General features: G+C 40.0%; 2 protein-coding genes across 3 annotated transcripts in view; one reads left to right on the top strand and one right to left on the bottom strand.

Moving 5' to 3' along the window:
* The window catches only part of LOC111245300 (ATP-dependent RNA helicase DDX55), an 8,345-nt gene extending 5,204 nt beyond the window's left edge, over nucleotides 1-3,141 (bottom strand). Inside the window, exon 1 of the mRNA XM_086980929.1 lies at nucleotides 3,009-3,141. The gene's annotated coding sequence lies outside the window, so the exon portion shown is untranslated. The remainder of the gene's footprint in view (nucleotides 1-3,008) is intronic.
* Nucleotides 1-16,829, top strand: part of LOC111245302 (ribosome assembly protein METTL17, mitochondrial) — a 17,416-nt gene extending 587 nt beyond the window's left edge. Inside the window, exons 1-3 of one of the 2 annotated variants that reach the window (XM_022793481.2) lie at nucleotides 3,204-3,878; nucleotides 14,648-14,847; nucleotides 15,269-16,829. In XM_022793481.2, the coding sequence (XP_022649216.1) occupies nucleotides 3,743-3,878; nucleotides 14,648-14,847; nucleotides 15,269-16,399 (1,467 nt within the window). In that variant the 5' untranslated portion in view covers nucleotides 3,204-3,742 and the 3' untranslated portion in view covers nucleotides 16,400-16,829. Of the gene's footprint in view, nucleotides 1-3,203; nucleotides 3,879-14,647; nucleotides 14,848-15,268 lie in introns of those variants that run through there. The other variant, XM_022793480.2, reaches the window with a different exon arrangement.
* The last annotated feature ends 1,776 nt before the right edge of the window (nucleotides 16,830-18,605 follow it).

Here is an 18,605-nt window from a genome sequence, read left to right on the forward strand (position 1 = left end):
TATGTATATAAACGCAAGCTTTAACTTCATAAGACAGACGTCTGTGTTCGACTCTAAATTCCCTCTATAGAGGTTATATGATAATTATTGTTGTCATGATCAGTAGAAGAATGCTGTACAATTTTTCCGTATGAATAAATTAAAATTTACTAGGATTCAATTAGATGGTTGTTAGCGCAGAGAGGCAGATTTTGATATCATATGCGTGTTGTCACAATGATAGTCACCATATGTGCAACGCATCGTAGTTAGATGGTATTAGCACGAAGCACAGGAAAAGCTAGCCAAGTTTTGGCTGGAATTTATTTTTAGTGGACGACGAAACGAATATGTTTCGGTACAATTCCGAGAACTGTTGTTGTGCATTGTCCGCAGATTGCGGCTACTATCGCTAAACGCCGGGTAAATATATTGGACATAATAATGAAAATATCATGTAAATAGTGACGAGGACGAGACACTGTTGCCATTCTCATTAGCCCGGAGACGATTAGCGGTCACCCATTAGGGATAATTATTCAATTGCAGTGGTACAAACAGCAACACAAACACGAAAGAAAAAGAAGCTGCTGCAACAACAACAACAGCTATTATTTGTACAAAAACAACGACGGAGTAAGAACAATTTCAGAAAAAAGAAAAGATAATTGGACTGCGGAGGTTGAGGGAAGTTAATGCAGGTAGTTGAGTAGACAATGATGCTGCCTCCATGCCTTTTACCGCTGCTGGAACTGGCGCCATTGTTACTCGAATCTGCAGTCTGCGTGCTTTCTTCACGTCGTCATTTTTTGTCCGTAGTGACTTTTATTTTTTGCCGACAGATTTGTCCAGCTGGTCCTGTTCACCGGCCTAACAGATCCTCATAGCCAGTTCTTACACGTTTAGAACAGCGGCGTAGTTTAATGGTTGTTGTCGCAGTGGGACGGAGGGTGAGAAAACAGTTGAAGAGGAATGGTAATGTTGGAGACCGTTGCATTGTAGTTCGTTAGGACAACAGCTGTGCCTTCTATCGCAGGCGATGTGGCAATGCTGGCGGCCGAACGCAGGCACACATATGTCACCCTGCCCGGAGGTATAATTGTTTGTATATGATTTTGAAAGATTCGCCGCAAATTGTTGACTCTTAGGTTGTACCTAAGTCAGTGACGCTGGTAATGACAAACAGCGACGTAGTGGCAATGCTATCATAGAAAACGACTAACTTAGCAGTGAACCAAGGGACACTACGTTTAATTGAAAACAAGAAACAATTCAGTTGATGACGCGATCTCAACGCTTGCACCGGGTCGCGTTCATTGGCGGGTGACGCTGACATTCAGTATTTGCCTGCCCAACGACTAACCAAATGTAGTGAGGGAGTGGGGGAGGAACTGGCTATCAAACGGCTTTCTCGAACTTGATCTCCAGAATCTATGGCACTTATTGTGGCGCCATCATAATCATTTGCCACCGACCATTTTAGCAGTGGTTGAAAGGCGGTTAAGCATTCGATGCCGGGAAGGAGAGAACAGAGTAGAACAATAGAGTAATGCACGACGGAATAGTTTCCATCAAATCGAACGGAGACCGGACTACGTCGAACTTGTAGCGACCCAAAATATTATGGACTATGAGCAGAAGAGAGGTACTATGTTTAGCATCTTCTGTTACTGCCTAGCCAGTGCTTATATCGTGACAATTTTTGATCCTGCTACAGTAGTTTTACCTCAAAGATCATGACTGTCGCAGATGATGATATATCTGAGCCATTTTGTAAGCCAACATCACACTCAGGTCAACTTGTCAGCTTGTCACAGCAGATATCTATGGCCACGACAGTCCGTTGGCTGTGCCTGCGCGGCTTCTCCTGAAGAGAGCTGATCTGTACCACGTCGGTCGTCGCTTCTCGTTGTCGGATGGCGGTGTTGTTTGTTGCTGTTGGTGATGATGATTGGGATGGTGTTGATGCTGATGATAATGACAATTAGTACAGCCCATGTAGAACAAATATTCTGTCTCATTTGCTCTCCAATTGTCGCGTACCGCGTAAACCAGTTCAATTTTTCCTAGGGTGTTGGGAGGGAACAAGCAGTGTGCGTCTACATATGATTCTTTCTTTTCAAGTACAATTAGCGTTTGTATTTAGATGACGTATAGACAAAGGGAGAGAAGATAAACAATCAAGTTAAATGGTCGAGCTGGATGAGACTGACGCGGCTCGTTGCCAGCACGGCAGCACGATGTGGGTGTGTCGATGCATGTGAATGTATAAGCGGTGCACGGAAGTTAATTACCATTGTGCATAGATTGTCCAACAAGCGGCAGAGATTGGGATGTGTGATCGATAAGTAAATGGCCATATGGTTTCAATTTCATATACTCGAAACAACATAGTCTAGAACCTTATTAAAGCTTATTTGTGTTCCACTGTGTAACTGAAACTCACACTTCAAATGAGTTCAGGTGTCATGCGCTTTTTTAAGTGTATCCGCTCGTTCCAACACTGCCAGTTAGAACTTATGTTATTCTGATGGCCCAACTACCTACTTAGATCAGTTCTCAATGTAGACAAAAAATACAACTGTTAAGTGCAGAAGCTAGATGCCCGAAAAAATCACGAACAACTGCCACTTTCTTTCGTAGCCTAACACCCACCCGCCGACAATAATGCTGCTGCTGATGATGATTGTGGCAACCATCCGGCTGGCCTTGTTCTTCTATAACAGTAGGCTACGGCTGCTGCAGTTGCTGTTGGTTACATACACACAGATTCAGATGCATCAGACACACACATAAGACCTGCTTAAGAGTGGAATTGCGGTAGTGGTAGTGGTAGCGGTAACGGTGGTAGCGACCGTAACAAAGAGAAGGTCTGATGATGCTGACGATATTGATGATGGCGGCGGCGGCGGCGGCGGCTTGCGTGTTCTGCCGATCGCGTCTGGTCTGGGCCGCCCGCGCCGTCGATGGTTAGCTTCAACGAACCACCATAGCAATCAGCCGTCTTACCTACCTACCTACCTACCTACCTGGGTATCAACATGGCGATGACCGGGCTGAATCTCTTTACGTTCCCGTGGGCTTCTATAATAGCGTCCCGTTCTCTCTTGCTGTCCGCATGCTGTCGACTTGTTTGTTACTAGTTCTTGTCATTCTCTTCGTACACGGGTACGCTACTGCTGCTGCCGCCGCCGTTATTCCTGTTGGGCGGCACGCGCTGTTGTTTTGTATGACAGCGGCAGCAGCAAAACGTTGTTTGCTGCAGCCTCTCCGGCGTTCGCGACGGCGGCGTCGCAGACGTCGCCGTCCTCCCGAATGGCGGATTACCCGCCATTCGGGAAACAGCTTGAATTCTTTCTACTAAACTGATTGATGGCAGATCAACGAACTTCTTCAGCTTAGGGAACGCCGATGAGTTGATATAACGTTGGTCTATTTGGATGCATTTGGTTCATAAGCTCAAGCATGCTTTTCAAGACAAACAGTAAGAGTATATGAGAAGAAGCCCCATTGAAGAAACTTTGACTTGAAGCGACAGCCGTTAACTGCGGCGACGAGAAAAGGTGACAGAATAAAATCTTGTATAAAAATCTACCAGAGAAGATAACTTGATGCCGGATACATGAGTAACCACAGTTCAAAACGAAATTACTGAGTGGGGGATACGTCGGAAATTATTTGTGCTTTGGATCTGTACCGGTAAATAGTGTGTGCAGTAAGGAACATTTTTGATTGAAGTTGCTGAACAGTTTACACACGCAGGATGTATTCTGTCACTCGCAGGACGTCTTGTGTTAGGACTAACTTGGCCTGTGGGCAAATTGCCGATCGAAAGCCACCTTTTTTGATGCATACATGGCTTCAAACAGTCTGCTTTTATAGCCTGTATGACCCGTTGGGTAAGTCTGACCTGCGGACTTCAAAGCTAACTGGTGCCATTTGTTCTTTACGCCCCATTAAAAGCCGCTCTTTTTACGCTAGCACCTGCACATTTCAAGATTACTATATCGGTGTAAACTTGCTGATCTGAGTAAGAATGGGTCCTCATCTTCATAGCCTCGTCTTCTTTTGGCTAAATTACTAGCTAGTGCATATCATCTGCTCCGATAGTAGCCTTTCAATTTTTGTCGTTTTGAGCTCACTCGTATTAATATAAATTTTATTAGCTGGAAATGTGAAATACGAAAACCTTTTCTGCAACTAATGTTTTATCTGTATAATTCACATCGAACATGTTGTCGCGCGTGGTTTACGCAAAATGAGCTATTCAGATGATTTTCGAATAGTCCCGCTTGTTGTCCCTTTCTTTTTTCATGGTCATCAGTTTTTCCAAAGAATATAGCGGCAGTGAATTACCGGATTTGAGTCGGGTGGTCGCTTTGTCATGTTATAAAGATTTCTTCGCGTGGTCTCTTTTTAGATGCTTGTCTTTCCGAATACATAAAACGGATAGTCATCAGATTTTGTCCTTCTGATCGATACTGTGAATGAAGCTGACAAGAGAAGATAGGTTACTTTTGTAGAACTTTACATAGGATTTGAAGATAGCGCAGAATAGATTTTACAATTAGACTTACCTGAGTTGGAAAGAGGATAGTTTATATCTTTCCTAAAAGTGCAGCATACAAATGTTTGTGAAAGCCTATTTTGAGTTCACTAAAATGGATCCATCCAGGGATTTTTTATGTCCGATATGCTTTGGAGATCTTGTATCGAAAAGCAAGTAAACTACAACAAAAATGCGTTAAAAATCTGCCAAACTTAACTTTAATTGGAATATTTAAATTGTGCTTACATATAATTTTATGCTTTTTTGATGAGAACTTAAACTTTATGACGAGTTAGACCATACTCCCACGTTTTTCTATGTGGACCAAAAAATTTACGTAGTCTATCTCCTAAAATATATTTTTCCATAAATAAAAAGTTTTTTAATAGGATAACGAGCAGGCGCACATATGAACTATTAGTGCAATTATGACATTGATATCTTGATATGTTATTTATTTATATTATATTGATATATTTATTTTCAATAAAGTTTCTTTAAAGCAGGATACCTGTTTTCATATATTCGCCATGGCATATGGTATGGTAGCATCTCAAACTCTGCGTTGATATTCGTTTATATGGAGACAGCTTTGTTTTGTATCGCCTGCTCTAGTAGACAGTAGGTTTTTGTTGTCATTTTACACGTTGCTCATATGATCTATAGGCACTTTACGTCATCCGTTGTCTCGAAGTAACTGTGCATCGTCCTGGCATAATTTAGGCCTTAGCTTGTTATTAATACTAAAGCTGAGTTTAAATGGGAGGAAGATAATTGAAAGACACCCAGTTTATAACTTCACCCCTTGAAGTACTAACTCTTTTATTATGTACTTATAGCATTAATGAGCCGAATTTACCATACCATTACTACGCCGCAAGTATTAGCTAACATGATTCAATATTGCGGGCATAGTGGACCAATGCTTAAATGTTTAAACTCAAGTCAGACTCCGGCTTTAATCCTTCTAAAGTTTGACATCTTGCATGTAACAGAAATCCTGTTTGAATATGTTTCATTCATGAAAGACAATCGCATAGTCTTACGAAAATAAAAAAAGGGGTGTTATTTCTGCTTTTAATTTTTGTGGAGAGTAAGTTGGTTGCATCTAGCTGACGCCAATGTTATTGGTGCCTAAAAGAATATTTCACTAACAATATAGGTTCATGCTTTTACTAATGTGTATGCGATATTCAAGTATTTTATTAATAGGACTGGAGAATACAAACAACACTAACATATTATATATATATATATATAATGTATGTACGGCCTAAATTGAACAAACTTATATAAATACATGGATGAGACCTGCTAAATTCAACACGCACAAAAGTTCGTTCACTAAAGCCGCGTTACGAAGTATCAGAACTCAGTACAACAAAATGCAACTCGCTTTTTTTGACAAGCCTTGCTATATCTATTTATCTGCCCTTACGTTTTTGTGTGCCCACTGCGACGACAAATAAGCGAGTTCTTTTATTGAGCCTATCTGTATCCTTGTAACGTTCTGGAGAGTATTTTGCAGGACGGAGATGAATAACTGCCTGTGTCAGCCTGTTTGATGACGAAATCTTCCTCGGAAAGGGGAAAGAAGGTATAACTTACACTCCATCAACAATACAGCATCATCAAATGCGGATCAAGAATACCCACTAGATATCCGCTGTTGCCGCAGGCCGTAGCCTTGTACCCAAGGCTTCTGTTTCTGTTCGCCACACTTTGATATTTCTGCCGGGAAAGGCAGCGCTGATGGGGTAACGGAATAATGGTGCAAACGCTGTTGGAACGAATCGACTCTTCAGAGCTGTTTAGTTGACTGTTACCATTCAAGCAGGCCCAGCATCAAGCAAGAGCGGCTGCTGCGATCCGAGCTGCGCCGGGCCATTCTTGCTTATGTTGGGTTTATACTTGCGCCGCGTCGTCCGCTCTGGATCAGCAGCATCATCAGCATTTTATGCCAACACCTACTACGACAATAAGCACAACTAGTCACACGCACTACAACAATCATAGTAAACGACAGCGATGACTACGATGCCTCTCTTCGCTTGCCGCGCTAACATCGCCGCGACTGCTGTTAGCTCATACTTACATAGCTCACAGAGCACGACGGGAGTTACTACCAACACTCTATGATCTGCTTCTCTTGTGTCAGTTTATCGGGCTGTTGCAGGCAAGAAAACAGCGCGCAGAAACGCCCTTATGCGCTCGTCTCATAGGTGATGATCGTTGTCGTACTGCTGCTGGTGGTGCGATGTGTTTCCATTGGACATTAATAGTATGTCTATTGGTTTGTTACTGCGTGCATAAGAACTTACGCGTTTGGGGGAGTGTGTAGCGTATGTCAGCTCTACAGACAGGAATAGAGAGAAGAGACGACGGCTGCAGGGCTGGATGGCCAGTGCTGCTGCTACTGCTAGATTTTGCCAATCTGTTCAAACAACAGGCCAATAACCACCCACTCAACTACCGAACCTGTCCTTTTAGGCGGTAAGCAACAGGATCATAAGGGCGAAGCAAGCAACTAACAGCAGCGGGACCGAAGAAGAAGGCCCACGTGTTCTACAGCAGCCGCCTGCGTTCGTTGCTGCGCGTGTAGTTCATACGCAGATTGCTAATGCTGTTGCACTATCGCTGACTGCAGTAGCGCTTGCTCCAACCAGAGCTGTTGTCGCTTTGGGTATGACTGCTGATATTCTCGCCTGCGCTGGATGATTTTGGCAATAATAACACAACGTCAGTAGGACCAAAAACGGATCCTCGAACTTCATGGTGCGACATTTAAATCTAGTAGAAGACCCAGGTAGAGAGGGACAATGGGACAGAGAGAAGGGGCAATTGAGCACCGCGGCAGTAACCACACAACATCATCATCGTCTCGATCACCGCCAAAACCACCGCAATGGTTGCGGTTTTATATATATTATGGTAATAGACCACAAAACCGTATACAATATGCCCTCTATAACTCGTTTAGGCCCTCTTGTTTGATCACGGTTTTGTGGGAATAAAGGTGTTAATGTCACTCTTTGTTGACAACTTTAGTAATGAAAATAATTATGCTGATAATATACCCCATGGTTGCTAACCTAAGATATAGACGTGGAGCATAGTAAGCCACACAGATAGAAGTGCACACATTATGCCCGAATAGATAACATTCTCTGTAAAATAGGTGTCTTCAGCAACATCAGAAAACAATATCTGAGAATGTGCCTAGTTTATTTTATTAACTAATTCAATCACCTTTTAGTTTTTTAGACAAGAGGTTTAGTTCCCTCTTTGCTGCTTAATCTGTCTCGTCAATGACCAGTTCTGCTGCCACTCCTATGCCTATTAATTGTGTCGGCACATATATGTATTACAATATACATATTGATATGAAAATACAACTAGGCGATTGTATGTGATCAGCTGCGCCTGAGCGGGCCCATTTATAGCACGGCATACATGCTGCTGCCATTACTGCTATCGTCAATGATGATAATGAGTGGTGGTGCGCTCATGCTCATCGATGGAGGGTGAATGAGGGACTGTGTCCTTTGATTATGCCTTGAATAACAGCACTCATTGTTGTTGATCTAGTCCTGCTTCTGCTGATCTCTGTGGAGCTGGCTTCTTTTTAATCATGTTCTCGTTGCCTGAATAAAATTACATGATATAAAAAAGTTGGCTGTCAACGTACAGCAACATCTTGGCAACGGTATAGGCGACTTCTAGAGTACTTCTTTTTTTTTTTTTCTATATTCATGCAATAGTAACAGCGAGAAGTTATTGAAATTGCTTTTCAGTAGTTCTTGAGCTCAAAGGTCTGCTGGACCTTACAGATTCATATATGTGGCTTTTTTAAATGCTAATGGAAGCGATACAATAATTTGTTATTTGAATCGCGTGCATAGTATGGGCTCATGGTGCCGTAAGCGCTTGATTAGCGGAAGTAGACCACTCATTACTTAATACAAACAAGCCATCATAATGTGAAACAGTTTTGGAAACAGCACAGCAGTTAACGTATTTTCAACTTGTCGGAATGGAAAAGTTCAAAAAGGTTTGCTATATGGACGACGTTCACTAAATATATTTTAAGACCGTTCAGCGAAGCACTCAGTGCAATGTATAGAAACATTAATGTACTTGATTTTGATAAGTCTATCACAGAAAACAAAAGGAATTAAAACGGTTAAAACATTTTGAATATAAATTTTGCAAAGATCATTTTTATATGAATTAATATAGCTTGTTAACTTCTTGCTATATTCACGCTAGGATCCCTAGTCATTGCTCAAAAAACAATAGTACGCACTGTTTTCAAGAGATCATTAAATATAACTGTGGTGTGCTGTGCTTCCCTTGAATGCTTGATTTTCTGGCGTGTCAAACCGTCACGCGGTATGGTAGATCTTGACACTCTCAAGCACATTCGGAGTATGTGCGGTAGGAGAATTTTTCTTCCTTTCACACAAATTGTATCATTTATAAGCTGTTACTTGGTTGAACTTGGAACGATAATTCTCTAGTGGAAGAGCTTTAATAATAGGACTATTTAATATGGGAAAATCGAACGTCAACTCTTAGTCAAATCTTTTTCTATCGTGTTAATTATATATGGATTTTAATTCTAGTAAGAGTAGATCTTTAATGAGGAACCGGTTTAGTGAATTTTTTAAGCAATATTTACCAAAGTTACTATTGTTTTAAGATTTCACATAATAGTTACAGGATGCAGAAACAATGTAATAGGTAGAGTATTTAAAAGTTTTATATCATTCGCGGTTCTTTTAACTCACGCTGTCACGCAGCATAGTACCTATAGTGCAACAGTGTAAAATAAAAGTGGCGTTTTTAAGCTGATCTAAAAAGGAAGTGGCCATGAACAAATAAACTGCCAAGCCAGGATTTTGACCTGTTTTAGTCAGCTTTGTTAGGTGTGGGTGTTACTGAGTGTATGATTTCAGCTATTTTCACTACATGAAGTTGTTTTGAAAAACAAAAACTTCGACTTGCGTATATTTTTTTATTTTGGTTTCATTTGAATTATCGAATTATTATATAATTCTTGTATCATCCCTGTCATCTCGGTCGATGCCACATCGGATTCTACCAGTGAATCGCCCAGACTGCGCAGTAAACCTGCGTTCACCACAACTGCCTGTGAAGCTTGTTCGGCACGTACAAAGCCCTTCTTCCTTAATCCGCTGTGACAGGTGGGCGCGTCGTAGTTCACAGGAAACTGAAACTATGTGGCTAGATCAATGCGGCTCTCAGTGGTATTTTTGGCTTTGTTCGATAGCTTTCAAACAATGGGAAGACTGATAGCAAATTGTCGAGAAAAAATGAACGTGTTGAGAATTTCGAAGTAATAACATTCTCTATCCCAGAATATGGCTTATTCAACACATTTTATATTCGTATAAGGAAAATATAGATTATGGTATGTTTTGCATATAAGCTAAATAAGCTTTTTGAGCTGACTTTGTCTTAAAATAGAGAAGCGTTTGTGCAATTTCTAGGTTTTTTTATTTAACTTTCTAGGGTAGCTTGTCTAGTATACACGAGACGCACGCAGTATACATTCTGTATGTTTGCGTCAAGTCTAGCTCCTTCAATTTTGTCTCTTTCATTTATTCCACATATCCATCTTTCCTTTGTGAAATCTTTCACTTATTTTTAAATATTAAAAAGTCACGAGAACTAGGCCGAACGGAACATGGATCTAACTTGTGGAGGCGGAAATATAACATTGGCAGTGTATTAGGACTCATACGTTATCTTTGTGGACAATACATTGCCTTTTCCTACCTCTTGTGCACGTTTGTAATCTTCTCGAATCTTTTTTTTACCAATATTCCAAAATGATTATCCTTGTCGCTTTATTTAAGAAGGAAATATCATTTGTGGGACTTCTCATAGGCATTATTTGCAGCTTGATACCGTCACTTAAATGTAATGTTATGGCTGCATTGAATTAACGACTGTTATGAAGCTAGTACAATCATGTGTCCTTTTGACCTTTTGTAGTCTAGGATTATCAGCTTCAGGGATACCGAGAGAGTTGATAACAAAATAAGTTTTTTTGCCTGTTCAACGTAATTATGCATATTAGCTTCTAAACCAACTATTATGTTAGACATGTGCATGTGATTTTAAGATGCAATGTGTTTGTTTTTTACTGTCGAGGCCATCAAACGTTTTTAGACATTATTTCTTTCAGCATAGTCTAAAAATGTTCCTTCACTCTATTGTTTTAGCTGAATTCGTAAGAAAGATAAAAAAAAAATGTCACTGAGAGATAAATAAAGTATCTTTTCTTTTTCGAAAAAGGTTGCTAAACGCCACCCAAATATCTGAGTTTGACCGCAAAAAAAATATTGAAAGAAAACGATAATAAACAAGCCGTAATTGACAGCGGTGTAAGAAGATTGTCAATGGAGTTTAGATGTAAGCGCCCAGGAAATTATAGAAATAGTTTAAAAGGCATTTTTAATATATCTGCATTTTTGACATAGATTTTCTCAACTGTTTCGGGAAAAAAAATGTCACTCCCTAGCTGCGTTGTGAAGCTCCAACGACTTTTTTTGACACTCTTTGCCTTTTGGATTTTTTGGCTGTCTTGAGGCCTTGTATCTTCCCGACTTTTGATCTGCTAAAAGCCAAACGTGTAATTCCTCGTATTTTTGAGGCATTAATGAGTTCACGCCTACCAACATCGCTTAACGCACAGTTACTATCAAAAAGTTATTTGTGGATTAAAGGTGAGGTGTCGTGAAGATGATGACCATGAAGGAGTGGTCTAGGTCCCGACTTAACATGTAAATGCATTGAATGCCAGTCATATTGAGCGCTCAAAATTCAATGGTGGTCCACTGGATCACTTCAGACAAAACTGTTCCAGTGTCACAGATGTTTGCGTTTATTCTGGTGTGCTTGTATCGTAAATAACTATGTATTAACCGCGACTCATATTTGGTTAGTAGAGCTATGGTGCCTCCAGTATCCTATTACAAGTACAGAGAGCAGGACTCATGGTGTTTTCAATAGCGCAATTACGCAGTCACAAGATCCAGTGTCGTGACCCGTCGCGTCTCACTAAGAGAAGACCACGATGATGCTTGTAATCGATAACCTATTTTACAATTCACCGTCACATGACTTAGGATATTGCTGCTTGCACTAGTACCTCGACGCGGCGAAGTCGTCATGTGACCTATGGTGCCTATCAACGATTAAGCGACGCAGATTTAACCTACGCAACTAAAGTGGTCTCTTGTATCTATAGGTCCATCTGGTGTCTGTATAATCTCGATCAGATCCTTTGCCATCATGGATCATCACATCTACTGTTGCCAAGTCGCGCCAAAGCCATTTTTACTTCAAGGGTCATCACTTTACAGCTGCGTAAATTAAAGACTCTTAGTCCTTATAAAGTTAAATCTATACTATGTAAATATGTTATAAAACTAATTAATAACATTGAAACTGATATAATTTAAGGTTTCAGCTACACGCAGATATTGCGAAGACTACAACGTATCTACATGTTATGGACCAAAGACACGGATGGGCTAGAAACTGGGCTGAAAATTATGGCGTTTTTCGTCCGGAAGCAACTTCGCCTGAAAAAAATTAGTTTCAAATAACTGCGTTAGAACAATGGTCTGTTTAAAGCGTGTTTACTTAATGGATTCTGCCTTATGTAGGTATCCTGTAAAGTGGCAACGTGTTTTATTGTTAGCCGAAGAGCGGAAACACATCAGTTGCGGTCACAGAACGTTAATACAACTGGCAGACACAATTAAAAGTATGAAATCAAAATAAAGATTTCCAAAGCAACGTGGGTATTTCTATGAGGAGCCACACAATCGTTGGCTGTGTGTTTCGCTTAATTCTATACACCATGCTTTCGCCCTGCCGTCCTTACTTTTTAATGAAAAACGTGCAAATGATTGCACTTGTCCTTGCATACATGGTATTCGCTTAATTGGCCAAATGCTAAATTAAAATAACTCTAGACTGAAAAAGCAAAGTATTTATCTTATTTTATGTATAGGCAAGTGACGATGATGATGATCTCCATTATAACATGACGCCATCAGCATGCTGCTGCAATAGCTGGTAAGTTATTGAATACCAATAACAAATACACGAAATGTCTAGTGGTGGGAGAACCAGTGCTGTAAGATTTCGGCTTTATCAAGGAAAACCTGTAATCGAATCGTTAAATAACTGATACCGTAAGCTAAGCACCGCAAAAGAACGAAGTAACTCAATAATGTAACAGAGTAACAAACGCACACAATTAAACTGCAATGGGATTCCGAAATAATCTCACTTGGGGTTACGTTGAGAAATAATCGCAGCGGGGTGTCAGACAATCGATGATACCGTCAACCTGCTACCGATGCCCAGCCCGTATTAGAGGTTTGACTAATTGCAAGGACGGAAGCGGCTTAGTATAGTTTGAACAACCATTCGTACCTTTTATGAACAATTCTAATGTGGCTCGTTTGTTCTAATATCAACAGGAATATCTAAGTTAATGATAAACCCTTCTTGTGAATGTAGGATTCCATATTTTGTCTACGACACAGATGTAGTTTTTGTAATTAGTAAGTACAGGTTTTATAACAATGCACACAACAACAGCGTCAATGCCCATGTTGATCTTTTGCTTGTTACAGGCGTTCAGTTGTTTCAGTGCTTACGAACAGGAACGAACGGAAAAAGCACGAAATTTAATTAATCTCTAGATTTTGAGTTAAGAATGCCGATCATTAAGAGTTTTGTTTTAGTTAAAAAATTATGTTTCCCATTGTGCGACGTGCTGTTTCCAAGATTCACTTTAATCATGAATACGCATACGACTGTTCTAATTTACTGGGTTTAAAAATCATCGGTAGATGTCTAGTACTTGTAACAATTGTCAGTAGCTGACAACCAATTGGGTAACGTTCCTCGCTCCCAGGAGCATACTATTGGATTACAACATTAAATTAACTGGACATGCTTCGGTTTTCGTATTTGTGGCCAGTCAGCTGTAGTTGGTATAGTTTCCTTCAACGACGTAATTGTCAATGCAGCATTGTCCTACCTACATATTTGCGGAACAGTATGCGTAAGAAGGCATATTTAACACCATGCGATTTTTAGGAGTTTGTCTAATTTTTAGCAAATAGAGAGCGTGATAGAGTATCCGATGTTTTCTCCTCTTTACGTGCACAGATATGTTTGAGTGAATGTTATCAACCAACAAATACATAAGCAATGTGACAGTCGATGTGTAAATCAAAGTTAATGTTTTAAATACCGTAAAACTGGTGTACCATTATAATGGATACCTTGAAAGTATTGGCTTGTTTAGATATTAAATAGATGCATCGGTTTAGCTGAGTCATTTATCATCAATCACTAATCACTGAGTGGGCTTGTTTGTACGATTATTGTGAATATCCAATTTTATATAAACTATGTAAAGCCCTTATAAAAAGTGTAACAAACCCTCTGAACCGGAGAGAGTACAAAATAACTTGTGCTCTTTCCCATTTATCAATGTAATTTAAAATGTCTACTCGTGTAGAGTAAATCATATAAAACAATAATAATTATTATATAAAGAAGTAAGAATTACATAATCATTTCTAATAACCTTTATTTCAGCTCGTCGGGCAATTATATTAAACAAATAAACATCGTTGTACAAACTACTCATGATATATTCAAATATGGTCTCCATCGTGCCGTAGGTATTATTGCCCACAGCAAAGGAATCCATTTAAGGTGCTAGTCCTTACGAGATAAAAATTTTAAATATGTTTAAAGTGAAAAGTTTAACTGGCTAATAAGCTCCGAAAGGCTGTTCCGTGGCTCTTCTGTAAAGTGATGTGTACGAAATAAGAAGTTATGGGCTACTTAAATATAGGCTTTTGATTTAAAACATACACATGCTGCCACGACAGACGTAATAGTTTTTGGTAGTAATAATTTTGCTACTCTACTATTTATGATTTCTTAGCCTACCGAAAGTACCGACGTGTTCCACCAGAAAATCATCAACTCTTTAGAACTAAATTGGGTGCTAAACATCTATCAAATCGCATGTTTGCTCAATCACGATTTCAGGAGATGTATTCCTGCCAGACAAAAACCGAAGAGACCGATTGCTTGAGGGAGCTAAAGTACTGAAAAATCAGCTTTGGTCCCGACGGCCTCCTGTCGAAAAGAAAGAATTAAAAGAAAAGGTCATGGAAATAATAGAGCATAACTTTGGTGATGAGCTGAAGAACTTAAGCAGAGAGGAAAGAAAAATGGCCATTCCTCAGGTTGGTAGTAAACTCCAACTAAATTTAATAACCGCAATAGTAAATCAACATAAGTATGGATTTAAATATTGTACAAGAACGACTGAGGTTGTTATGAAAGAAGCCATATTTTTAAATATTTTGAAAATTTGAGTAAACGGCTCCAATAGTAAAAGTATGAGAATAGCTAAGGCTACAGTCTCTAACTGAAAGGACGAAGTTATATATGTTATGTGTATAGCAGCTGTTTAGTTAGGACAAACTCGGTATACCAATGAATTAATTAAATACAGACTAATTCCTTTTTGTCCATGCAGAAGTTACCTGATGTTCATCGAAGATCGAAGAACAGCGCACGTAGTTGTAAAAGAATTAACTTGAAGTTTTTTTTGCTGTTTTATGTGTATTGTTTTTGTTATCTCTTATATTGGTGCGTTTGTAGGTTAAAGAAGTTATTATCAAGGATATGCGGCACCACATCTATCATTGGCGCCCAATAAATTATGATGCGTTCGGCAGTTACTGCTACCTGTTGGGGCGGACACCAATGGAGTACGCAGTCTTAAGAAAAGTGTTTAAAGAAATAAAAATTCTGGACCCGAAAATTGAACCTCGATCATGTTTTGACTTCGGATCGGGTCTCGGTTCTGTATGGTGGGCACTCAAAGAGCAGTTTCCGCATTCATTCAAGGAATACTTTTCTGTCGAGCCCTCAAAACATATGAGGGATTTTGCGCGTTATTTAGCACAGGGTGGACCATCTGGTAAACAGTTGCCGTTAAATGAGTATTCACAAAGGGCCAAGTTGGGAGCGGACTGTTCGCTTACATACGACATCGTTGTATCAGCGTTTTCACTTATGGAATTACCGAACGCACGTGAAAGACGAGAGGCTATTGAATTACTTTGGGCAAAAACAAAGCGCCATCTTGTCGTTATTGAGAATGGGACTTCAGCAGGCTACAAAATGGTGGTAGAGGCCCGAGCGCATGTGCTCGAACTAAGCAAGATATTCAGTGTAAATAATCCGCAAGGGGCGGTTTTTAAGGGTCACGTTCTTGCTCCGTGCACTCATAGCTTTCGGTGTAATCGGATGCATTGCGAGTTGGCACCCAAGCCCTGCTCATTTGAAGTACGCTACATGGACCTTCTAGATTCGAACCATAAATCGCACACGTCCCTATATTCATACGTTGTTATGACTAAAGTTAATCCGGAGGCCCTATTCGAGGGCCCACCATGCGCTCGGATCATCAGCCCAGTTCTACCTCGCACGAAATGTGTCATTTGTAGAATATGCACATCAAAGGGTGAAATAAAAGAACAAATATTCACAAAGAATAAGCACGGTGGACAAGTATATGAAACTGCGAGGTCGTCGAACTGGGGAGATTTATTTCTCTTTGAAAACGTTCCTTCCGCCAGTAGAGGATATAGTAATGCGTCAGCGACGCTCGCACAAATGACAAAATTGGAGGAGAAAAAAGAGCAGAAGATAACGACAGAGAAGAAGGAAGAAGCGGATCATAGTGACAATTATGACTTTGAAGAGACGCTAAAAGAGGCAAAGTAACGCGGTTAGACCCCATTCACTGTAGCCGCCCATCATTGAAAAGAAGGATGTTGGATAGGACTTGTAAGAATTGCGTGTTAATAGTGGATTTAATGTTTATATTATTGTATAGAAAAATCTACCTTTGCGATATTTGATGTTTACTCAAGCATACCCCTGTAGCGTGTAATTTATGATATTGGTGTTTAAAAGTTACCGAAAAAGAAAGAGGCAGATACCCTTGTTCGTTTTGACTGGTGCATTGAATATATCGAATTGAAAAATCGGCGTCTTTCAAAGGGAAAACATATTAATTATTGATACCTTTTTAAAATATAATTAATGTGTTTCTAGATACAGCTGGGTTCGAACGTTCCCATGCTATGTAGACTTCTGTACAGTGCATACAACTATAGATAATAAATATGTTTTATTACTGTGTACTATATAATCGAGCTATATTTAATTGCATGTCCGTATCGTAGGCTTGCTTTGTTATAAACGTAATGCCAACTCTGTCTCGCGCGCAAAAAAATTATCTGTGATCGATCGCAAAAGAAAGTAAATATATTCCACTAGCTGTCTTAAAACTAACCCGGAATAGCCATATTATTTATGGTAGAGACCAATTTGGACCTTTGAACGGCAACCATATACATTATGAACATCCAACAGGTGCCTCTTTTATATAGTGAAAATTTGATCAAATACTAAATACCTGTGTTCTTTCAGATCGGCTACTGAGAGAGCATCGGCTACTGATTGCTCTCGATAGTCAGCGGCTCTGTCATTCGTCTACCTGCGCACGTCTTCATCATCACATGCCTTCATTTCTGTCAATTTGCTCTTTGCGCAGTCTTTTTGGCACTTTTCTTTTTCTTGTTTTACACACACACACACACAGACACATACCCGCACACACAAATACATACAGGCAAAGACATACACACACAGAGACACAGACCGACACACACACACTGATACATCTTTGAGCAAACATCAGCAGAATGCTTCTGTTCATCAGATCTGTTTCTTTCTTGGTCGCACGTCTATTGTAAACCTACCTTTTCGTATTCGTGTTTTTCTGTCTTGAATAAATGTTCGCCTGTCACTACACTTGCGCCCTGCTACGCACTCTAAATTTTCTCATATATATTTTCATAGTAATATCATATATCTATTTCAGAACGGCCCTAAAACTGATCTTCCACTTCGAACAATGCCAAATTCTAAGATAGAACATTGTGTAGCATAGCCTACGACTAACTAAACTCTTGTTTTTGTACTCTTTCGTCTGTGCAACTTGTGTATATCCGATTATGGATGGCTGTAATACCACGTCGCTTATCAACGCATCCTGTCATCTCACTTGTGTCGCGTTCATGTGAAGCAGGACTCTTCCAATGTAAGCTGTGCAGTTATAAGACGCCTTATCAAGGAAATCTGAAACGACACAGTCGTATCCACACCGGCGACCGCCCATATCCCTGCGGCTATTGCTCGTATAGCGCCACACAACTCGAAAACCTCAAACGACACGTCGTGAAGCTTCATCGGGACGCTGTTTGCACAACAGCGAGCATTGAAAAAACAACGACAACCTTTTGAAGGGCAACAGTGATGGCAATAAGCGATAATGAGAAGATCAAACATCATTGGGGTGACATACATCCGGTGAAGATCTGCAACGCGAATCGATCTAGTCAGTTATACAAATCTAGCAATCAATCAATCAAGCAGACAATAACAACAACATAAAGACAAAGTCAAGCGGAGTCACCATTACAACATATTATTATTACATTAAAATAGATAGTAGGTATTGTGGAGAATCAACTGTTGTGAAAAATCTGCTCAGAACGCCGTCCGCGTTCCCCAAGCAGATGAGTTGTCGCCGCTTCATATGAAACGACGCCAGAGCATCGTCTTCAGCACCGTCACTGAGTCTTTCATTATAAGCGTCAGTGATATTCCATTGTTCCCACGTACTTGGATAATGTTTCCCATTTATGGAGGTGCCTACCGCAGTTTCGTATATTTCATTTTCGTATGTGCAAACGCACGACGGAAACAACAGCTCTTTCCCCACCAGAAAATCACACAATAGCCGACTATAATACTAACTATTTAATTTCTAGTCCAGAGTCAATCATTCCATTTCGGCTACCAGCTGTACCGTAAGCTCATACTGATCAGAGATATATGCCCTTGTAAATTCTGCAAGAGG

Source organism: Varroa destructor, unplaced genomic scaffold (assembly GCF_002443255.2).
Source record: "Varroa destructor unplaced genomic scaffold, Vdes_3.0 BEIS01000002.1, whole genome shotgun sequence".
Taxonomy (NCBI): Eukaryota; Metazoa; Arthropoda; class Arachnida; order Mesostigmata; family Varroidae; genus Varroa; species Varroa destructor.